Source organism: Poecilia reticulata, linkage group LG5 (assembly GCF_000633615.1).
Source record: "Poecilia reticulata strain Guanapo linkage group LG5, Guppy_female_1.0+MT, whole genome shotgun sequence".
NCBI lineage: Eukaryota > Metazoa > Chordata > Actinopteri > Cyprinodontiformes > Poeciliidae > Poecilia > Poecilia reticulata.
Window position 1 is genome coordinate 29,186,874 of NC_024335.1, and position 24,908 is coordinate 29,211,781.

The following is a 24,908-nucleotide window of genomic DNA, read 5'->3' on the forward strand; positions in this document are numbered from 1 at the left end:
AACTGACTTTTACAGGAAAAACCCTCCAGGATATTTGGGCTCAGGACGGGACTGAGTGGATATTAGGGGAGGATTTATATCCAGTTATGTCAGTTTGTCATTGAAATTTGCTTTTGAGGTGTACATATGTGAGTAAAGCTGCTGGAGCACAAAGCTAGCATATTTAAAAAAATATTACAAGCTAAATGCAATTACAGGTGGAAAATCAATTTCTATATTTTATATAGTTGTTACACAAATAATGGTTAATCCCTGCTGTTGGGAAAATAGAATATATCAAACTTAACTTTTACTGTAAATTTAGTGTTTATTAGCTGGTATTACAAATAGCTAAAATAATATGGCACTCCAAAAATACCACTTTGCATTTGAAAATTTTTTTAGTTTGTCACTCATGTAAAGTGAAAATCGATTGCCATGATACTGCTGGTATGACATTAGTCAATTATTAATTATGCTAATGGTTAGGGGCGTAGCGATACAATAATTTCACGATACTATATGCAATATGCGATATTCTGGTCATGATACGATATGTATCACGAAATTTGTTGAGCAATACAATTCGCTGCGATTCAGTGCTTTTTTTCGATTTTCTGAAAGATTTTAGGACAGAGTGATTTTGGTGACATTTTGTGTTCCATAGACTTGAATTTAGTTAACTGAAAACTGATTAAAAGCACCAACTACACAATACCTGAAACTAATTGGACAGTCTAACAGTCTGCAGCTGGACAAAATGAATCAAAGATGCAGTGAGAGAATTAGTTTCTGTGATTATTTATTTATACAGCCCTACTAATGGTAGTAGGTATGTTACACGCATAGAGTAGCTTAGGAATGACAGAGCATCTGATGTTGACGTGTTAGTATGGGGGGTCCCCAAATAAAAATCTGCATAGGGTCCTAAAAATGCTTGGGCCAGCCCTGTGTTCAGTCCTCAGCAATTTAAATGGAAATTTATTTTAGTTGTGGCTTGAATTTTGACGTTGAACACAAGCAGCAGACAACAAGAGAATCCCCAAGTCAACAAAGGAACACATTTTTCTCCTGAAGGAGTTTATAGTTTATCTAGGGAATGACCCCTCACACATCTTCTCACAAACCCAGAGCACAGCCAAATTCTGGAAGAATCAATGACATTAACTTCATCCCCATATTGTAATGATATTAGTTTCAGGATATTAGTTTATTTATTTGCTTCTGTCTGCACTCACATTGTGTGCTTTTCTGCTGATTTTCTTTATTTCCTGCTGGGAAATAAAGGTGGAAGCTGTACTAACTATCCTACTAAAATATCTTCAAGGGTCGGTGTTATGTAAAATTGACCTTTGTGAGCTTTACATCATGTTAGAATGTTATTCCTGCATCAAAAACACACATGCAGTGTTGCCTTATTTTATCCATGCATGTTTGAAAACTCCTCAAATCTCCCTTGGCAACCATTCAGCTGTGCAAAATGTCTGGTTTGCAGCGAGCCTCAGCTCCTCTTTGGAGCTGCAGTTTCCAAGCTTCTGCCTCACAGAGTTCATTTTCCCGTGACTCCCCCACTCAGCTCCTTCAGACTAGCCAGCAGGAATTGGCAAACAAATGGTGGAACTGCACATCTGCTGAGCTCATTGTAGGAGCTGCTTCTCGGTGCAACACTGGTAAAAACTTGGTTAAAGGGTTTATAAAGGAGCACTGCACCAAGAGCAGGAGGTTTTAGCAACAAAGGGACCCAATTTCAAGGTGTTAAATTGAGAAGTATATTCTCTTTTAAGTCATATTTGACATATGGTATTTACTTAACAATTGAAATTAACATAATTATTTGACTGTGCTATATAATGGCACTACGTAAAATACACATAATAAAGACTTAAGGCTCAATAGATGACTCAGTTTCTTTAATGCAGGAGTCGCATCAAATGGAATATTTTTTGTCGACAGTTTTAAAATGGTGACGAAAAAAATCTGAAGGCCATGTGTCACTGTCAAAGATTACAATTCACACACTTGACCACTTGCTGAAATTTTTTAGCAAATAATTCATACCTTAAGTGCTATTGGGTCATTTTATTGTTCATATTACTGGAGCCACAGTCAGTCAAGTGAATCTGCATTGGTAATTTTAATGTTGTTGTCAATGTATTGTGTTTCTTTTTATGGCTTTATGTGGTAATTTAAAGCTGGATTGAGTTTTACATTAGTCTTTGTAGACTCTACAAAACAACTTGGTAGAAAAAAATCACTTCTTAACATGTGTTTCATCTTCACTGTTTCTTTTCTTTCTATGTAGAAGTCACCAGAAATACTAATTCTCCATTTTAAATAAGTGATAACATTGTGTTTTAATATTTAAACTTGTTTTGTAGTATTTATCTTTATATAAAATGCATGTCCGCTCTGCATGGAGGAGTGGATTTAAAGGAGCTAACTATTTCTACACATCTACATTTAATAGGTTGGTAAGTTAACTTATTTAGTTGGTAAAACCAGCTTTGCAAAGGTTTCATCGCTTTCATTAAAAATAAATAAAAAGGCTCGGGCTGCTGTTATTCGCTTCCAAACCTCCAAAGCTTTCATTAACACTGCTACATGGTTAGCCTTACCCCGTATCTGTCACCTCAGACTTCAGGCAATTCCTAATTTAAAAAAAAAAAAGTAAAAAAAAAAAAAAATCTGTAATAACCTCATACTCAAGTGCCAACCTGTTAACGCCACCGCCACACCCTGTAGGAACACATTCACACATGTATTATTTCTCACACTGCAAGAAACACATGTTTTTATATCTGTGTCATTCATACAGTACCGTGCAAGACGCTACCTTAAAAACAAACGTGGAACTGTGTGGTAAAATAATACCATAATAATAGATCACACTGTAAGGCAGATTTAGAAATACTTTGAATTTGTCACTCCAATAAAATCATAGATCCAAGGTTATAATGGGGAAAAATGTCTTGTTGTAAGTGAAATAATCTGCCAGTGGAACTAGTATTTTTTTCATCAATATTAAGGAACTATTAATAGTTCCTTAATATTGATGAAAAAAATACTAGCAGTAGGAAAAATACAAGGAACTATTTATATTAAGGAACTATTAATAGTTTCTTAATATTAATAGTTCCTTGTTTTAACTCAGAGCTTGAGTTAACACAAGCTCTGATATATTGTTGAAAAGTTACTAGTAAGTTATTTTTGTCTTATTTCAAGTGTTCTGAGATATTTGTATTAGAAACTAGAGAAAAAACATATTTAAGACTTTGCATCTTACCAGTAAGATTTAACATGAGTATGTTGTTTAAAAAAATGAAATAAAAATTGGTGAATATTCTGTCTTGTTTGTCCTTTGCTTTCACTATTGTTATATGTGATTGGGTAATTATATAGCATAATGGTGTTCTGACCTGTGACTCAGGCTAACTGCTAAGAGACCATGTTGTCTGTGTGGTTAACTGGTGCAGGTGAGCCAGTACACCTTTGCGATGTGCAGCTACAGAGAGAAGAAGGCTGAGCCAGTGGAGCTTCTGCAGCTGGACGGCTACACTGTGGACTACACCGACCCTCAGCCAGGTGAGACGAGCCAACACCAACCAACAGCTAGACGGGGCGCTGCTGTAAAAACAACAGTAATAATAATAATAATAATAAAACATACATGTAGTAAAGGAAAAAAAATCTAAAGATTAGCGGAATAAAATGCAGCACCAACTGGAATCCTGCATTGCTGTGTATCAACACATGCACTGTTCTTTCAATTTAAACCGTTTGAAAACAGGAGCCGTCTGCAGAGGTGTAAAAGTAGGCTGATTTTAAAAGCGTTAAAAGAACATAATTATTAGGATTTCTACTTAAAAATGTATTTCATAAAATAATTACATGTTACAGAACTAATGAAAATGGATGCTAACCTTTCTAGTGTTTTTCTTTAATTACAGTTGAGGTATGCGATGTTGGGAAGTTAGCTCTGTTGACGGCACAAGCTGAAAGTAGAATAGGGGTTGTATCTTCAGATGGGTCTATTTCACTGTTTCTGTCATGTTTTGCACCTGAAACTGTTTGCACTGATATTTGAACAGCACTAAATATTCTCCAATATTGACCTTGGATTATTTCTGACAAGAGAAAACAGCTGTTCTGTATGTTGTTTGGTGGGAGCATCATCTCCCTCTTTGTCTTGATTACTTGTGTTATTTGGATGTGACATGTGATGCAGGCCTGCTTTTATTCAGTGCTTAGCATCTGATTGTCTTAAGCTATCTATGTGAAAACAAAGCAAAGTTGCAAAAATAATGTTACACTAGCTTCAGTATGTTATTATACAGCTGCAATCCAACCCCTCCTATTCTCTTATTTCATGTTTTCTGCTGCAAATTAAAGTAAAGTAAAGTAAAGTAAAGCAAAGCAAAGCAAAGCAAAGCAAAGTAAAGTAAAGTATAATTGGTGTTTGAGCTATTAAAATTGGCAGGTCTAAGCGTTTTATGAGGTGGTCTCAAGTATTCATGGATATTAGCTAACAGTGGGCCGCTGTTTTCTCTGACCTCCACCATCACTGTACGCAGTGGAATGACACCGAACAGCTCTAATGACGAGCATTTCTGAACAGATTTCTGTTTAATATGACTAGGCCTGTCACAGCAACTAATAAATCAATCACATGATAATTTAAACTGAGCTTAATAATTTACATTTGCATGATTTTTATCTCTTTTCTCTCTTTCTACCAAAAACTGGATGATAAAAGTCTTCAGTCTGGCGTTTTGGTCTCAACTAGCTACTTAGTTTGAAGTACAGTTTTGTTTACAGAGACTTCATAATTCATTTTATTTGTTGTTTCTGTTGTTTTGTTTATTTATTATGGATATTTAAAATGTTTTCCAGTTGTTAAATGTTCATTAGAGTTTACAGTTTATTGATCTCTGAGAACGTGTTCCTGCATTATTATCATGTACTCTGATATTATTTGACAATGGTCTCAAAACATCATTATCATTTATCGCAATAATGTCTGAAACAATGTATTGTCCGGCGAAATTTCTTTTCATGACAGGCCTAAATATGACCTTTACCAGTCTTATTTCAGGTTTGTGTAACACACACCCATGCTTTGTTTTTGCAGTGACAAAACCAACTGTTAGACGAATAACGTTGCTGCCACCTTCTGAGTGCCTCTGGCCATTTTTCAGGTCTGGAAGGTGCCCGGACGTTCTTCAACGCTGTGAAAGAGGGCGACACTGTGATATTTGCCAGCGACGACGAGCAGGACCGCATCTTATGGGTGCAGGCCATGTACAGGGCCACCGGTCAGTCCCACAAGCCGGTGCCCCCCACCCAGGTCCAGAAGCTGAATTCCAGGGGCGGCACTGCCCCGCAACTCGATGCGCCCATATCCCAATTCTGTAAGTTTTTTGTTGTTGTTTTTTTTGTTTTTTTTGGGGGGGAGGATGTTAAACATCCATGTCTATTATGTGTATAATACCCAAACTCACAGCAATCGGTAAGCAAGTTTATGTTGTACCACTTGAAAGCTTTTTGGTTGTGAGGTTTTAAGTCCATTCTGAAATGTTGTCTGTTTTCAGCACTTTCAGTTTTAGCACCTAATTGTTTTTCCCTTATTTGCCGCTTCCAGCCATTTGCTTATTAGCCAGTGGATTTGCTTCCTCTTCTTGTACACTCTAACCCTGCTGTCTTGTAGCTGGATTTAACTGCAAGTACTTCCTTCCGTTTTCTCTCTCTGCGCATCTTTTGATGCCCAACACTCAACCTTCAACCCTGTTTAAGTATTGTGCTACATATAGTATATTCAGTCAAAAACATTCCACATTGAGTCAGAGCGAATATGGCTTTATTTGGCTCTGTTCTCTTGTTTGGGCCGTGTGGTAGATACTTCATCAATGTCTAACAGGAAATAAGATTCAGCAAATGTTACACATGGAACAGCAATGAGGGGGGGCAGAGAGGATTTTAAAAATATTTTTTTGTAATGGTCCAAAGAGTATACACATAAAAGAGAAATAAACGCAGGTCGGCTTATGAAGAAATACTCCTGCATTTGCGTAAGTGAATTTATTGAGAGAGCTGTTTTTGACACAACCTCTGGAGTCCCACTGAGACCCAGCAGCTGGTAATTACTAAGTTAAAAGTGCCAGGTCATGAATAATACAGTGTGGTTGCCACACAATTAAATTGGGCAGCATTCGCTCAATGTTACCAAATAACTGCGTGTCAGTTCGCACATGCATCAGTGCAATAATATAAGAGTGCGTCGCCTCTGACACCCGGCCACCGACTTCCCCACCAAACACTAAAACATCTCAACAATAAAGACACTGCTGAAAGCTTCGCTGTGCACATGTGAAATTAAGCTTTACAGTTTCCGTTTCCTACATTGACAGTTTTGCTTTGACACTTCGGAAGAAGATTACAGCTGTACTGTAGCTTTTGTGACAATAAGGAAAGTAGTCGTTCTGCTGCAGTGTTTTATTGATTTATACTAATAATTATAATATAATAATAATTGATTTAACCCCAGAAATGTTCTTCAGGTGAAGGATACGCCAGAAGGCTGACTTTGTAACTGCCTCTCTGTGTCTCTGAATGTTCAGCCTGTAGTATTGCAGTGAGCACCGGACTGAACGACATCAAATCCATGCAGGTTGAAACGGTCCACTGATGAGGATTCAGGCGGTGAAGCTTTAGTCTTAGTAAACATCTGCTAGACATTTGAGCCGTTTTTGAAGGAATCTAAGCAAAAACCAGAACGTCTGTTCACACTTTCCGCTAATGGACCATGAAGTTGTTGGAGGTTTTGTGAGAAGCTTGTGGAACGTTAACCAGATTCATTTTGACCATTTAGACGGACCTTTTCTACCGTCATAACTGAACAACCTGGAATTTCTTTTATTTTTCCGTGATTTGAGTGGTCCATCAAAAGAAAAAGAAAAAAATAAGAAGTCAAAAGCAAGCCAGACTTTAAATAGCGCAGAATGTTTGTGATTGACCAAAGCCAAGTCCGGGACACAGCCCCTCAGTTTGTCTTCGTCGGATCTATAAATGAATATCATCCATCAATCATTGCCAGGGCCATCCTTCTCCAGCCCAGACGGACGGGGGTGACTAATGTCACTGCATGTTACTGTCCAGCCCTCCCGCCTCCACTCCCGCTCACTCACATCAAATAGACCTGACAGCCCACCAGCTACAAACCAAAGGGGCACCACAATGTCACCTTTTTTGATTTTTAGGGGGGCGGGGAGGGTAACGGGGTGGGGTGCAGCGACTTGTTTAGGGGACAAAATCTGCTTCCAGCTCATTGTTTTGCTTGTTGACTGACAGCTGGGGTGTTTTCGATAGGCAGTGAAGAGGACGTTGGCTGACAAATCTCCTGATTGCAGTGTAGCTAAGTATAACCTCTGCTCACATCGACCCTCGGTGTGCGCCGTCTGATGGGGGAGAGCCTGTGTCCGCTATCCGTTCAGGACTAAATTTAAACAGGGTCCACCAACTAAAACTTTCTGGCTTTGTCACTGTCGCTTTGGACAAACAGGGAAGTATCCAACAGAGCCCTGATGACAATTAAAAAAAATGCTTCATAGATTCCAGGGGATTTGAAAAATGAACTGATCCTGACTGTGTTGTTTGGTAATTAGGATCAATTGGACTAAAAAGAATTATTCGACTGTAAGTCAATCTATAGGATTAGACTGAATTGACTTTTCTGTTTTTGTTTTAATTCAGTGCAAAGGAGTGTTGTGGATTGGCTCTATATAAATAATTGGATAATAATTGAATTGGGCTTTATGCAGCTCTATTACTATTCTATATTATCAATATGTTCCTTTTTGGTGTTCTTCTGATTATAGTATATCTTTAAGGATAAGCTTGGATGTTTTTAATTAAGGTTCTGTTGAGAGATTATGTGCACTTAGTTTCCTGCCACTTTTATTAGGTTTATTTTGAAGAAGGAAAAGGAAATATCAGGAGGTCATTTTCACAAGATATAGAGAAATAGCACAAATGTGTATATGTAAATTGAGGCCAATGCGTATGTGTGTGCGGGGGGTATGGATGTATATTTAGACACATGTAAACCCAGATAAAATGGAAAATTAATTAACCTATGTTTATTTATTTTTTTTTAAATTTAGTAATGAGGGTGCATCTGAAAATATTGTATGAGTTTACAGGATAGGAGTTCATAAGTTTCTTACTTCTTCCTTCTGCTATTCGAGCATGTTAAGATTATTGTGGAGCAAAAATATGTGTTTTTTGCACTCTTTGTTCATGTGTGTGATTCTATACTTCTATCGTGTTCGAAATCAAAATAAAATAAAAAATAAAGCAAAATGTATTTTACGCTAATTTTCACTGTTTCAAACAAGTTGAGTCTGAAATAATATCCCAGCAGTTTAGACAAACAGCAGTTTCATAGGACTTGGAACTGCTGCTATATTTGCATATGGTAGATCTTCTGCGTTGATCCATCTGGAACATTTACTGCAATGTGTCAGAACAGAGTATAACTGTCTGAGACAAAAAACAAAAGCAAATGACGTGACGATTTTAAGATGAAGAAAACAACTGTTTTAAAATTTCAGATTGTTTTATAGTTGTTTCAAGGTGATATGAATGTGTCCAGACCCGCATTGTCTGTACAGGTCAACTGTTACAAACCCACTCTGCTCTGGAATGAAAAGTCTAGTTGGTAGTTTTACTGAGCTGTTGTTGCACAGCCGGCTGTCAGTGCCTGTAATCCTTCAGGTTCTCACAGGTCCGGTCTTCTCGGTCTTGTGGACTTGTGCGTTGTTGACATCAGCCATGCAGTGAAGCAGCATGCCAGCAGCACAGCGGCAGCAGCTGTGGTCCCCTCCCACCCGTCGCCTGCGTCCAGCGCTTGGAATGCGTTCCGCTGATGCAGAGGATTTGTCCAATGTGAAGTCAGAACCTTTGTTTTGCATTGAAACTGAATATGTGGGGATTTCAAAATGACCTCCTGAAATCCTGAATGTCTTCCTGCCTGATTAGTCCAACTGGTGATACTCATAGGAAACCTACAGTAGACTCAATATGGGTTGCATAAGTAATTGAAACGTAAAGACATCGTCCTTTGAGCGATCCAGGTTAATACTGAGACTGTGTTTGATATGGAAAATAAAGCTGGATGAGGATAACTTTGGTCTGTTTCACTTAAGATGAGTCAGAAAATAAATCTTTAGAACTGATAGTCCTGATTAGTCCTTCATATTTACAAAAGCTTTTACTCCAAATTTATCGGCCAGCCAATTTATTGGTGCCAATTTCCTTAATTTTGGGAGATCGGTGATCGGCTGATACTTACATATGAAGCCGATCTTATCCTCCAATCTTATCTACCTCAGCAAAGGTCTAAAAATCAACCGCTGTCCTCTTCTGCTCTCCCCTGAGAGGTTTGACTGTTAGCCCCGCCCACCAGGTCATGTCTGCACGTTTGTAGTTAACAATAGTCATTCCACTGTTGCCAACTCTGCAATTTCTTTGCTCCATTTAGCGACATTTCAGACAAAAAGAATTATCAGTCAAAATTGGAATCAGCAGGTCAGGTTTTTTATAAAGATCGGTAATCGGCTGGAAAACTGCAGTTGGTGCACTTTTATTTTACCCATTGTAATAAAGCAGAGTTTTTACAATAAATGCGTAAACATCTTTTACTGTTGTTATTTTTGATCTATTTATAAAACTATGCTTCCCGACGTCATTGCTGATTGTGTTGAAGCATGATAATCTAAGGTACATTATTTTGCCAGATTCTGACATTTGTCATCTCTTTCTGTTTCTTTCTTCCTGCCAATTTGCTCATCGGATGGTTTCGTTGTGAAATCGCACTCAGACGCTGACCGGGCCCAAAAGCACGGCATGGATGAGTTCATCTCGGCCAACCCGTGTAACTTTGACCATGCCTCCCTGTTTGAGTTAGTGCAACGCCTCACCTTGGACCACAGACTAAATGACTCCTACTCCTGCCTGGTAAGGAAAACTGTTTTTCAGGCTTTTGGATTCAGTTGAATGGACAAAAAAAGGTAGTAAACCAAAGCAGGATGGGGTAAATCAGATCTCATTATTAAAGTTTAAGATTCAACATCAGCCTGTCAAGACCATAGATAGGAATAGATTAGAGAGGGCGGGGATGATGAGACATTAATAATTCAAATAATAATTAAATTAAATTCATAATTTACTTCTCATGTTTCAAAACATTCATGCCAAAATGGAAGGTTTAAGGTGAAGTAAAAAAAAAAGATGACTATCCATACTTTCTAAACTGAAAACAAACAAAAAATTGTTTTCAGTTAAGAAGGTAAATTTTTTACATTTCAATGGAATATCATGGTTTCCTAAAAGCAGCAGCTTAGCTTGGACATTTTCAGGCACGCTTGCACCTCCAGAAGTCATAAAGAAGTGCTGTGTGTGTGCGTGTGTGTGCGCGTGTGTGTGCGTGTGTGTGTTTCCCACAGGGTTGGTTCAGTCCCGGCCAGGTGTTTGTCATGGATGAATATTGTGCCCGCTACGGCGTCAGAGGCTGCCATCGGCACTTATGTTACCTTAGTGATCTGCTGGAGAGGGCCGAGAATGGAGCCATGATTGACCCCACGCTGCTTCACTACAGCTATGCTTTCTGTGCCTCCCACGTACATGGAAACAGGTAAAGATCAAACTGCCTGCAGGTAGGGTTTTTTTTCCCCCTAGTGCTACAAATTGATTCTGGAGAAATGAATTATCCTAGCGGTATCTTTAAAAGAAAAAAAAGAAGTGCTTGACCACATCCCAAAAAAATCTGGAGTAAAAAGTCGGACTTAAAAGCTTCCACAGCAGAGCTCTGGTTGTTTCTTTAACGACTGAATGCTTTATTAAACAATCTCATAATTTCTGTTCAAAATCACGAGAACAAATTTGATATATTTTTTTTATTAGAAAAATTGCTAGCATTGTTGATTGTAGTGGAATTTAATGAGGGTTTTGAATTTTGGTTCTTTTTAAAACACACCGTTCCTATTTTGAACACAACTTTATCATTTCTTTCATCCGCTTTCATATTTCTATTCTTTGTTTTTTATATTTTGCTGTTCTGTTTTGCCTGCATGCTCACCTCTGTGCTTTATCTTGTCTTTTCTCTCCCACATAACCTCTTACCGCATTTACAAAATGACTTCCCTTTCACCGTACCCTGAACCCTTAACCGCTTCCTCTTAACCGCACTTAGTCAACGTGTGTCTGAATTAATAAACCGGCCGATATGTCAGGCCGAACTCGAACACGCTCCGATCCCCTCCGCTCCCGACGCCCCTACTCAAACTGTAAAAAGAGAGCTCAAAATTATGGAGTTCATAAAGAAAAAGGACTTCAGAGCTGCGGTTCCCTCAGGACCTGGAAGGTAAGTGGCTTCATCACGCAGAGGCTACTTTACTCAACCGCAGTCAAGTCACAAATGTTGTTTTGTTTATGTAGATTATCATAGATGGCATACAAAGCAAATGTACAAACTCAGTTTTGAGAGGAATAAATATTAACCAGTTCAAGCTCAAACAATTGGGAGGAGGTAGACATGTCTGCCAAAATGTATTCACACCCCTAGAACTTCTTTCAGATTATAGTTGGAACTTTAATGTATTTTGTTTTTGATTAGAAGATAAAAAAGCACATATCATGAAATGGAAATATACAGTTTCTTATTTTCTTTCTTCTCTCTCTCTCTTTTTTTTTCTCAAATATCTGAAAAGTGCGGCTTGCATTTGCGTTCAGGTCCCCTGAGTCGCTGCCGTATCGCTCCTTCAGCTTTATATATTTAGAAACTAACTTTTGTTCTTTCCAAACTAGCTAACCTTCAGTCTAACTGGATGGAGAGATCAGTTTTCAACCCTTGAACAAATTACTAACCTTCAAGCAAACTCATTAGATTTTACTGTATAAACTGTTGAAGCTCCATTCGCAATCTGGCAAGCTTTCCCATCCCTGATAAAGAAAGATTGTTGGAGAGCAGGTTGGTCTCACTGTCCTTCAGTTTCTTCTGACAGTAATGACATCCACCAGGTTTCATTTTGGGGGTGTTGAACAGAAAGGGTTAAATAGTTATGCATGTGACACTTCAGATTTATTTTGTTCTTTTGGAAAAAACATCAACAACCATCCAAGTAACATTTAAAAAAAAAAATTCTACCTCACAGTTGCTGGATTAGATAGTCGATCGCCCTCATCCTGATTTTTTCGCAAACCTATTACTGATGTTTCGACATTAAAGACATAAATAGTTTTTAATGTCTAATTTTATTTATTTATCTTTAATTAACAAAGATAATTAAATAGAAACTTAAATACATCATTAATACAGGGATGTTTTACGTTAAACCCATAGAATATCCCTCTTTTATGTCTTTAAAGTAAAACAGGAATGACATTTTCAACTCAAACCCAATTCTTCTGCTGCGCTCCATTTGGGGAAACTTCGGAGCTAAGCGGCGTATCTAAATAGAATCGATATTCAGCTGGACAAAAGTCAAATCCTGACACTTTAGCGGGGCCAGGGGGCCGGCCGAGTTCATCTCGGTGTGTGCCAGCACCTCCAGGCTCGGGTGAATGAGTAGTGGTGGTGAAACGGATGAGGTGTGTGCACAGTAGCACACATAGCAGCGCTGGCAGCTGGGACACTGGACCGTCACACATGACAGCCTGTCAACCTGTCACGTCCCGACCTCCAGGCACCGTCGCTGGACTTGGCAGAGCAGGTCTTTGCTTAACGCGTGTAGAAGTGGACTTCAGTATGTGGCGTATGAATTTGAACTAAACAATTATGTAGGTAATGGCATAATATTCACATCCTTTACATTATCCATAAGTATGAATGGGTAGATGGATAGATAATCAATCATCAACCAGTTCAGTTTATTTGTAAAGTTTATTTCAGCAACAAGGCAGTTCAAAGTGAGTTACATCATTGCTGTCAAACTCGTATTCATTTTGTGCCGAAACAAGATCTTGAATGTTCTTAAAGGGCCGGTTGTGCCAGAATGTATTGATAAAACATGTTTAAAAGGTAAAATATAAATACATTCTTACATTTTTTCAGTCACTCCAGGATTTCGCGATTGTCTTTGTGATTTTTTTGCAGTAAAAAAGTGTTAGTAACTTAGAAATATTTGTGCTTACATATGATGGTAAATTTGAGTATTTATTACTCGCCTTATCATTACGGATTACAACTTGACATTAAGTAAGGCTGAGGCAGAAGTAAGAAATACTGCCAAATGAAGGTGGGAGTAAACCATCACTTACATCCAATGTTTTTCACAATTTTTGTGAGAATTTGACAATGAACTCACCATTATGGACTAGCGCAAAAAAATGCAGGCAGTTGTTGATTTGGCGTGAATTTCCAAAATATTTCGCAAGAAAGTGGAGGGACTGATTGATACAATTTGGCAGTAAACAGATAAAAACTGCTTTGTATTGATTGATAAAATAATATTTAAGCACACTGTTATCGTGATGGTTCTATTTATGTGTCCCTTTAGAGTCTAGAGGGCCACATAAAGAGCAATGTTGGGCCGGATTTGGCTCCTGGGCCTTGAGTTTGACTCATGTGCTTTACATCATAAATACACAAAAATACAAAGTCATAGAACATTGTTAAACATCAGAATGTTGGTCAGTGTTTCATTTGTTATGTTTCAAAAGCAACTCTTAACAGGTGAGCTTTTAGTTTAAATGTAAAGGAACTCAGTGTTTCGGATGTTTTGCAGTTTTTCGGAAGCTTGTTCCAGATTTGTGTTGCATAGAAGCTGAATGCTGCTTCTCCATACAGTATTTGGTTCTGGTTCTAGGGAATGCAGAACACAACCAAAAGACCTGAGAGATCTGGAAGGTTGCTATGACAACAGCATGATGATAAAAGATGATGTTGCCTGCAGAGCAGTAAAAAGCTAGCTTTATCTTTACTACTGATGGCTCACTTTCTTGCTGTCATCGTTTGAGCAGTGAGGTCAACAGGTCAGACAAAACACGAAGGGGAAGAAAACCAGAGCCCTGCAGGAGTTTAATTAGTGTGAAATCTCCTTCTCCTTTCTTTTATAGTGACAAAAAAAGATAATAAAAAAAAAAAACATTTTTATCTTGATCCTGAAGACATTTTTATTTAGCTAATAACATCCACTCGTTTTTTATTATTTTTTTTATCACCTTTCATATTGAACCAACATTATTCCCAGACTCTAAACAAAGCCCGGTGTTGAAAACGAACGGACCTAACGATCCGAAAGATTTTAAGGAGCGGATCAAAAAGTGGCACCTCTCCGAGTCTTAACGCAGCTCCCTCACAGCAGATACTTCCTCATTGTCCACTGAAATGACATGTGAGGGAAGGGGGGTGTCATGTCCTCTGCTTCTCATCATACTGTCATTGCCAACAGTCCGACGCCTGCTCTGTCACATGCACTCTGCTCACAGCCCACTCAGACACAACCGTGTCACAAACGATAAACATGCTAGAAGACTCGTGGAAACTTTAGATTATGTTGCGCCAACTGATCTGTGTTAAAAGAAAGATCATAAATGAGAAGAATACAATGTTTCACAGACGTGTGTACACTGCAAAAACACTAAATCTTACCAAGTACTGTCTAGTGCAAATAATTTGGTACAAAAAATGAACTTGCCAGTAACTTTTTAGTGAACTATGGGAGCTTGTTTTAAGTCAATTATTTCTTAGTATGATAAAAAAATATTCTAGTTCCACTGTCAGATTATGTCACTTATAACATGGGGGAAAATGTCTTGTTGTAAATTAAATAATCTGCCAATAGAACTAGAACTTTTTTTTAATGAATATTAATGAATTATTGACTTAAAACAAGCTGTTGTATCTTGCTGAAAATGTACTTCTAAGTTAGTTTTTCTTATTTTAAGTGTACTAATATATTTGTACTAAAAACTAGACAAAGAGTACTTGCTAAGATGTGTTTTTGCAGTGCATACCGTCGCACACTATATGTAAGACAGTTGAGTAGGGACGTTTTTGTGGACAGATGTTTATATCTTCATAATATCTAGGAATTTTCATTTTAGTCTAAAGAAAAAGACTCAGTTTTACTGTGTCTTTAAAACTGTCTGTTTTAATAGTCTAGAAGCTGGAAGGAAGAAGATTGTAAGGATTGTTTTCTGCAGCCACTCATAGGCAGAGAAGAATAAAGCAAGCTCAGCAAGCAGGTCGAATTTTGTACCACAGGTCATCCATTATAAGATCTAGATTTTATTTCCTTTGGATTACCTTCTCATAGAAAAAGTGTTTGGTCAATCTCAGCTGAAGTCCAATTACGAAAGAAGCTTAGCAAACATCAGCAGTGGCCTCAGTAATTAAAACTAAACAATCAGCCTATCACAGATTCTTTTCTCTTGGATTTTCCCTTTTATTGTTAACGTTTCAGAAAGTCATTGCCTCACCTAGACACATCTCCCTTTCCAATACTGCATTTGCATACAGCAACTGAGAAGAACATAACATAACCAATCATCTAACGTAATGTGTCGGAACTCCTCGCATGCTGCTCCACATTGTTGAAGCAGCTCAGCATGAGCCTCCCCCTCTGGTCTCACGCCATCCACATGCTAGTAGGAGTCAGACCGAATTACTGCTGATCCTGTGACACTTCGCTTTTCCTGTCACTCTCAAATGTTCTCACCTTTCCTCTGCTTTGACTGTCAAGTTACAAAAAAAATTCATTCAACTGTTTCATTTTTTTCTTTTTTTAGCTGAATGGTTTGCCTATTCTTGTTTGGTAGATTATCCTGCTTTTTTGGTCTTTGGGTGACGTCTTTAGAGTTTCTACATTCTGTTAGTGGCACATGAATGGATATTTTCTTGAAGCCTGTGCTGTTATATTAATGCTTCCTTTCTTGTGCAGTACATTAGGTTTAAGCCTTGTCGGTACTCTCTGTGGTCTACTTGTTGTCGTTCTCGTTGTAATCGTCTTTCAGACCCGATGGGATCGGCACGGTGACGGTGGAGGAAAAGGAGCGTTTTGAAGAAATCAAAGAGAGACTACGAGTGCTTCTGGAGAACCAGATTACACATTTTAGGTAGAAATCGGATCAAAGACAACATGTCAAGACTTTGAAAACGTTTAGAATATTTGAGATTTTGAAAATGAAAAAAAATAAAAAAGTAACTCATTCTTTTGTTAGATACTGTTTTCCATTTGGACGACCAGAGGGAGCACTGAAAGCAACTCTGTCCTTGCTTGAACGGGTACGTTATATTTTACAAACACTAACATCATTGGTAAGAAATATATATGTTGTGCTGATCTGGAGAATTTGCTTTTGGTCCTCTGTTCTCTAATTGTTTGTATATTTTGGCCACATTGCTCTTATAGTTTTATTGTTCTTGTTTTTGACTCTTCTTGAAATTCTAGCTTTTTCCTTAGTTTTCCCAGTTCTGGAGTGTCTTTGGTTGTCTATATACAGAGTTCTGGCACATTTTCATCCACTTTATGACAAGTAATCATGGAAAGCGTTGAGCTGCTAAAAGCTGAAAGAATGTTGAGAGTAAAATATTTTTTCTTTCTGGAAGACTGGAGCTATACAGACAGAAACTATAAAAAGAGCATCCGTTGAATCGTTTTATATTTTTATCACAGCATATTTTCTGTGTTCAGAATTTTCCATTCATACTGCTGGTCAGCTTTGTCTCAAGAGAACATCAAATGTTAGATTTATAAGTTTAAGTAAATCAAGACAACATCGCTATTGTTTATTTGAACCACTTCAGTATATTTTGACTCAAAGAACCATAATCTCATCTGCAACTATAACTTTTTTTTAGACTCACATGAGGATAGTTTTGTGGTTCTGTGTGTAGGATGGACCACAATTATTGTACATATTTGGATTGGGATAGAAAAAATAAATAAATAACCAGATGGAAACCCTCTAATGCAGTCAAACTTTCTTAGCAGGGGAAATGTCGTTACTTTAAAAGAACATTACTTTTGCAATTCAACTTTATTAACATGCATTTGCTTTGTATTTATGAGAAAAAAAAATAAAACATGTAACTATGTTGCAATCTTTATTTTGGGAAGGTTCTGATGAAAGACGTTGTGACACCGGTCCCACAAGAAGACGTCAAAGCTGTGATCAGGAAATGTCTGGAACAGGCCGCCATAGTCAACTACCAACGCCTGTCAGAGTACGCAAAACTGGAAGGTACGCTGAGTCTTCGTCGCTGTTTGTGTTGAAGTGACAATACAACACGCAAATGGTCTCACTGTTGTTGTAATGGTTTAAAATAAGAGCTCAGAGTCCAAATCCTTCTTGATCGCAGAGGATGAGTTGACTGATCTCCAGTGATGAGGTGGGAAGCCATGTCATCAACTGGTTCTGGTCCACTGGGTCAGTGCACTGATCTACCAGGACATTCTAGAGCTGTTCACACTTCTGTAGTTAGTTTCATTAACAAACAAACCCTCTCTTTTTGAGGCCAAGAAATCTAAATATGTTTACTATTTAATACAAAAGTCTGCATTGAAGTAAAAATGCATTCAACACTGTTTCTTTGCTAACTGTATTCCTGCCTCTTTCAGCAGAATTGCAATCTGCCTGCTTATCCCAGCTTGTTCATTCTTATATCTAAAGTCCTTCTGCTAGTTTTCTCTGTCTCCTCTTTCCTCGTTTGTATCTCTTTCATACCGTTTTTTTGTTTTTGTTTTTGTATTTTTAGACCCAAACAGCGAAAGAGCTGCTAAAGCCTATATTGCAACTTGAATGTTTATTTTATTTTATTTTTTTAATTTAAAAAAATGACTTGGCCATTTGGCTTACTTAGGCCTGTCTCCTTTTTTTTTCTTTTTTCTTTTTTTTTTTTTACATTTTTTTTTACCAAAAACTGAACAATGAAAGTATTCAGTCTGGTGTTTTGGTCTCAACTAGTCCTTTATTTTTGAAAGATAATTTTGTTGACAGAGACTTTATAATTAATTGTAGTTGTTTCTGTTGTTTCTTTATCTTGGATATTTCAAGTGTCCTCCAGTTTCTGAATTTAAATGTTTACTAGAATATAAAGTTAATTGATCTTTCAGAATGTGTTCTTGCATTTTTATGCCATTATTACTATTATATTACTTCACAATGTTTTCAAAACAGCAATGTTATCGTTTATCGCAATAAGTTCTGGGACAATTTATCGTCTATCAAAATTTGTGATCGCGACAGGCCTAGGAGTCCTAAGCAAAATCCCATCAAACTTCACAAAACCAAGGTGACATCATGGACACAGAGCTGAACTTTTACAACCAAATAAAGTCTATTATAAAGCAACCTGACACCACCAGAATAAAGGGCTTTAGATTAAAAACATGACAGAATAATTGGTGGATGCATTTATTTTCACTAGATGATTGTAATGGCAAATACAGAAAACTTCATCCTGAGGTCTTTCTTTTTGATTTAGTTCTCCAGCATGTTTAGACCGATATTCAGTCACTTCTTAAAATGAAATCACAAATGTGTCTAATCACCAGTGTGAGCATGTTTCATGGTGAATTTTGAGGGAAGGAAGAACTTTTACACATTTTGGAATAAGACTGTAACACAACAAAATGTGGGAAAAAGAGAAGCTGGATGCGCTGTATGTTACTGAGCATGTCTACCTGGCTACAGTGTATTTACAGCCAAATTAAAGAAATAAAAGTTTGATATTCTGAGACCAGACCCTCTGAATGACAAGGTGAGTTTTTTTGTCCCCTACTTGACAGTTTTGTACAAGATTAACTTTGCATTGTTCTACAGATGCACGTTTATAGCTCGGTATTCTCGTACTCAAATAGAAGGGCATTATATAAATAACACGCCTTACTAACTACATTACCCAGTAAGTCAAACAGTATTCCACAACTATCATTCTGGTACTTTACCATCACACAGTAGTCCCCTGAGCCACCGGTCTTTCCTATGCTCATCCTCTCTGACCTTGGCCTCCTGCATGCCTTGGTATCCTTCCTCTGTTTGTAGGGAAAAAAAGAGAGATGTATGAGCATCCTGTCTTCTGCTTGGCGTCTCAAGTGATGGATTTAACTATTCGTGAGTATCTTTCGCTCGCTTTGTTTTGCCTTCTTATGGATTCTTGTATTGTTCCCGTTTTAGACAGAGTTTGTGCCAACCATCTCAAATGCTTCTTTTTTTTTATGCTGACTACCTTCTTTTGGTTTGATTGTACTCTGTTTATTAAGACTAACTTGTGATATTCTCTAGATTATGTTCCAAGAATCCTGCAGCAATTTTTCCACAACTGTCAAAAGTGCTTTATAGATTTCTTTACTTACTTACTTGCTTTATCTGTGTTGCCTGTCCTGCTTTTGCCTCCCATCTTCTGTCTGTCTGCGACTTGAATGCATTTTTACTTTGCTTTCGTGTAAATTGTTTCGAGTGTTAAAGCCATAGCAACAGCACATCTAAACAATGGTTTTGGACATTTTTAGGTCTCATTTTTGTTGACACAAACAACTATGTTTATGTGTAGAGCTTCAACTAGACTTTGGATCCGGATAATAGTTGCACATACCTGAAATTACACAAACCTGAAATAAAAAAATCATGTGTTTAATTTTCTTGTGGTTAATATTTAGAATGACGCCTTAAGAATAAACCTGCGGGTAGTAGGTTAAACATTTTTAAAAGTCTGTGTAAAATTGGCATTTATTGATGTATGTCTTCCTCTGTATTTTGCCTATGCTTTATGTACTTAATGTTCATGTCTTCTCTCTTACCCTGATCCTGATAACCCCCCCAATCTCATTCCTCCTCTTCTCCATCCTGGCGACCTGCTCTTTTAATTTACCTCACACCTAGTAGATAAATCTCAGAAAAAAGCAAAGGATCAAGGTGATGTCCTAAACATAACCTTATCTAGTGCATTACTCAGGAAACCTTGATCTCACAAACCTCTTATATTCTCAGTGTGGAGAGAAAAGTCAAGATAAATATGCTGATCAGCTTTTTGCAAAAGTTAGAAGCTAAAGTATCAGTAGAAGTCTTGCTAATGTCATGGCGAAGCTTCACATTAATAAGTACTATGATAAAAAGGAAACAAAATGATCAAATTCAGTCATTTCTAACTGAAAGAAACTTTTAACAACATGTCCGACTGCAAAACAGCAGTTTCGCAAAGTATCAGCATTTTAGCATTTCCGGGCAGAACCTGATAAAGATTACAGCTCGCTTCAGCTACGGGTGCTAGCTATGCAATTTAAAATAAAAACAATTTCTGATTTCATTAGTTATATTAGTTATTAATATAGCTAATGATATAACCTGTTTGTCAAACAGGTTGACAAACACTCCTTACACACCTGAACAATAATAAGCTGTCTCTGAAGCCAGCTTCCTGTCTGTTGCTGGACTTCCTTAGCAACAGACGGCCCGAATGGCAGAGTGCATCCTGACAGGTGTACCACAAGGGTGTGACTTTGGTCACCTGCTATTCTCATCATTCATACATGACTGTTTATAACAGCAAGATCACTGTCACTTGATGGTGGTACTGCCATCATATGTTTTTCTTTTTTAAGAAAACTCGTGAATCAGCCTCAGAATTGTAGTTCAGTGGGTGAATTAATATGAAATGACTTTGGAAGCCGGCGGTAAATGGATGAGACCCACCGTATTTGACTTGAATCTGATAATCTCCCATTAAATGTTTCTTTCTGCACTCTTCGTCTGAAAGCAGGCTGAGCAGCCTGGCTATTGTGTACTCTTCCTCTGAATGATCATCCAACCAAATTATTCCAGTCTCAAATAATTCAATTTTTACTTTTAGAGTCCTGGCCTGCCCTTTATGCCTGCTAACTTCACTGTCCCATTGTAAGTGATAAAACTTAACTTGCTCTTCTGATATATGAGCATAATGGATGAAGTGGAAGCACTTTGATTTGTGTTATAGTGTTTCTGCCTCAAATTCCATTATCTGCCTTATATACCTTATCAAAATCATCTGCATTCTAACACTTTTAAACTCATTCTCATCCTTATACCATGGCCTTTTACGTACAGATCTGTAAATCTACTCTGACTTACAAACACCGGTTAGTGGAACTTGTCCCAAGTTGATTCCACAAGGCTCTGTCAAACAAGAAGTTAGATTATTTTCTGGCCATAGTATAAATACACCTCTCACTGAACACAACGAAGGTGTGGAGGTCAAGCTTTCATTTAGTGTAGCCTGCAGTGATGAGCCAACATATTATGACCATTGCGGAGTAACACACTTGTTTGTCAGGACTTTGGAAACGTGTCAACATGAAACTAGCATCAAGCTGATTTTGAAAATAAATTTTAATTAACCAGACTTCCACCAGTATTATGAGATGGTCATCATCATCATCTTTCTCTGAATGGTCACAATGTTTTGGCTCATGTATTTATACATTTATTGTGAAATGTAAGTTCAACAGACACATTGCGACTTAGAACCTCTGGATAAAATCAAAAGATGACAACATTACTGCATGATAAGTGTTCAGTGTTGCTGCTTATGTTCCTCATCATGTCCATGCTTTTATTAGATGATGTCATCACTGTTCTGCAAAGGAACAACCCCTCACATATATCTATGTATCTACAGAGAGATTGATATAGATAGATAGATAGATAGATAGATAGATAGATAGATAGATAGATAGATACTTTTAAATCCAAAACTAACAAGTTTTGGTGTTAAACATGCATTGTGTGTGATTTTGCACAATGACCTTTAACCAAGGCAAATATGAATTGGTTTCAAATTGTACTTAAATGCCTGAACTCTGAAATAGAAGTCAATGTTCAGTGTTGTGCTCTGATTCCAGTCATAGTAAGAGGATATTTTATTCCTTCTTTTACTCAACCTGTTGTAAAACATGTATATATATACTAAAAACCTTTTCGTGTACATGTTTTGTATCAATTTAAGGTCAAATATGAACCACTTGAGAGACACCAGTTAAATCCAAATTCTTGAGTGACTGAAACCTATAGATTTAATGTGTAATCAATTTAACAGCATGCATGGTACTTCCCTTTGTTCATTAGGACACTTAGGTTGCATGCAAACATTATCCACAAAGCTGTGCCTCAGAGAGGAAAAAAAAAGTGATTGTTGATTTTTAACCCTTGTGCTTCAGAAAATGTAGGCCGGTTAGTCACCCCTGCCAAAAAGCTGGAGGATACTATCCGTTTGTCTGAGCTGGTTATCGAGGTGCTTCAGCAGAATGAGGAACACCATGCTGAGGTCAGTGGTCTGCTAAGCATCTTCATCTACTCACACACATACACGCACGCACACCACACACATGTGCACACACACACACCACACACCTGCAGACACACGCACGCACGCACACGCACACGCACACAGTGCATTCCCAGCTCCCTCAAATATGTCTTTTAGCTACTGATTTGTGTAATGCCCACAAGTACCATTATCATTAATAATGAAGACGTTTAAGCCAAGGAGATATTCAAAAGAAAAAATGTTCACACTCTAACAATCTTAATAGTATAAGGTCAATAATAACTACATTTGCAGTAACTGACCTTAAACTGAAAGGAGCCGCCTGTTAGCGTGTTAGCATGTTAGCTTCATAGGCCTTTTATTTCATATGCCTGTCTCTTTAATTATTTTCTGGCTTTATTGTGTGGTATGAAAGAAAATGTATTTACTTCCTTTCTGCTTTTTATTTCAACTGTTTATTTGATTTGCACGTTGCGTATATTGAGCAGGGAAAAGAGGTATGTAATTCAGCGTATTATCTCTGACCCTCTACCCTGACCCCTCCAGGCCCGCCGCATGCACATAATGATACAGCTGTTGTTGCAGAGGATCCTATATGCTTACCACATATCCACTGCTAGCCAAGTGCTTGTACCAGTACTTTGTATGATAAATGGGCCAAGCTGCATACAGAAGGACTGACAAGCACTTCAGCAGTGTTGAAAACAGACCTTTGCCCTGAGGACCCCCCCTCCCCTTCCCAAAAAAAAATTACAGAGTTGTCTGTTGCTGTTATTTGTTTTCAGGAATTTACCCTAAATCATTCCTTAATATGCCGACCTGTTTCCTGCTTACTGTTGCAAGCTAACTATAAAGAAAAAGGCACAGGAATAAAGTTCCTGTTGTTGAACGAGACGAGAAATGTGAGGCCTGCTTTCTATTGCCTGACGTCACACCTACAATTTTGCTCATTTTTTTGATATCCGTCTTCAATTCTACTCATGTTTACAACCCCCCTCCTCCTTGCCTCTTATGTAACCATTTGTTCAATTATCAGTGGATTGACATAAAATGGTCTTTCAAACAATGTCTATGAAATCTTGAAACCCACAAATGGAAGGCTAAATCTTTTCCTAAACGTTTTGGTAAAAGTGGATAAAAAAAATGGAAGGTTTTTCAGTTAGGAAATCTGTGGACAAACAAAGGTGGTGTCAAGAGATACTTCAAACCAAAAAACAGTACCATGTAATAGTTCTTCAATCCAAGGTATCTCAAATTAGCATTTACACATGTTTGCATATCTTGTAAAAGTATTTAGGCACAAATTTGTCATGTAACCAATATTCAGCAAGTTTTTACAATTTTGAAACAAAAACCTTTTAATGGCCTTAACTTTTATTTAGAAGTTTTAAGGTTTTCTATTCTAAAAAATATTTTACTGCAAGTCCAATTCATCTACATCTCATTTATCTATTATGTTTATGATGCTTTATTAAGGCCAAAATTAAGACTACTGTATTGTGGCTTCAGTGGTTGCCATGTCTTTGTTGCAGGAAGCTACTTAGATGTTTGGACACAAACGTTTTTCAAAGAAAACTTTATATTGATAAGAAAAATGATCAACCTAGAATTTGTAAACAACACACCCTGGATCAGCTGTACTGTATTTATCTCTGATTCGATCAGCTGAATATTTATGCATATAACCTAAAAGTAAAGGCAAGCTGTCCTTCTTTTTTTTATATATTTTTATTCATCCAGCAAAAACAGAACATTGATTACAGAAATATGCTAAGATTATTTTTCGAGCAAGGAGTCCAGATTTTGGCTTTTATACTGCGCCATGAAGCCAATTCTGCACCTTCATAGTGAATATAGCCAAAGCTCTACTGCTAGACATTTATGCAACGATGCATGTGCAATACAAAGTGTGTAGAAAACATCATTTTTCATAGCCCTGCTGAACATTTCATTCAGATGTTCTTTTTTTTATAGAACGTATTGCCACCTTTGTATGTTTAAATAACTGAATATACCTCACATGAAACTCATTCAAGTCAGAGCTAGTCGTCATCAGACGCCGTTACATGAGTGGCAACGACTTGTCCCTCTCTTCCCAACTTTTCCCACATCAAGTATTCGCTGCTAAGAGCTGCTATGGCAAGTGCATGAGCCCCTCATCCCCCTGTACCTCTCCCTCCACAACAAGTGCCATAGAAACTAGTGGGTACATTCACATTACAGTGCTAACAGCTTGATGTGAACACCACGGATCCTCAGAACTCTGTCCTAAGAGGCTCAGCAAGAGCAGCGGTGCATGGAGAATATTGTATTTTCGACGTGCATGAGAGTAGTGGGGTTACCAACACCTGCTCCACGGCATCTATTTGATTAAGAGATCTGTGTGCTCCTTTCTTCCGACCGACTGAGTGAAGGAGCTGTGGGTAAGTGTTTAAGTAGCTCCCTACCATGCTTGTCAAGGAGCTTCTGCTGCTCCCTCAGCGGGCCTTGAGGAAAGCATGTCGATCTCTGTGCCAAAAAACAGTTGTTTGTGCCCCAAGTTGTGAAGAAGCCTTCTCTTGAGATCCCACAATGAATTCTGTATTTTCAGCAGCTTAATTCCACGTGGTAATAAGTAAAAGAGAGAGCCAAG

General features: G+C 37.8%; 1 protein-coding gene across 11 annotated transcripts in view; it reads left to right on the forward strand.

The window, feature by feature from the left end:
- cadpsa (Ca2+-dependent activator protein for secretion a) overlaps positions 1-24,908 on the forward strand; it is an 89,673-nt gene that overhangs the window by 24,867 nt on the left and 39,898 nt on the right. For 3 of the 11 annotated variants that reach the window (XM_017304802.1, XM_017304803.1, XM_017304805.1), the window contains exons 10-20: positions 3,453-3,561; positions 5,175-5,387; positions 9,854-9,990; positions 10,479-10,666; positions 15,988-16,089; positions 16,195-16,258; positions 17,094-17,217; positions 19,021-19,089; positions 22,167-22,273; positions 22,765-22,773; positions 24,691-24,699. In XM_017304802.1, the coding sequence (XP_017160291.1) occupies positions 3,453-3,561; positions 5,175-5,387; positions 9,854-9,990; positions 10,479-10,666; positions 15,988-16,089; positions 16,195-16,258; positions 17,094-17,217; positions 19,021-19,089; positions 22,167-22,273; positions 22,765-22,773; positions 24,691-24,699 (1,131 nt within the window). Of the gene's footprint in view, positions 1-3,452; positions 3,562-5,174; positions 5,388-9,853; positions 9,991-10,478; positions 10,667-15,987; positions 16,090-16,194; positions 16,259-17,093; positions 17,218-19,020; positions 19,090-19,860; positions 19,891-22,166; positions 22,274-22,764; positions 22,774-24,690; positions 24,700-24,908 lie in introns of all 11 variants that reach the window. The other 8 variants (XM_017304807.1, XM_017304809.1, XM_017304804.1 and 5 more) reach the window with 5 other exon arrangements.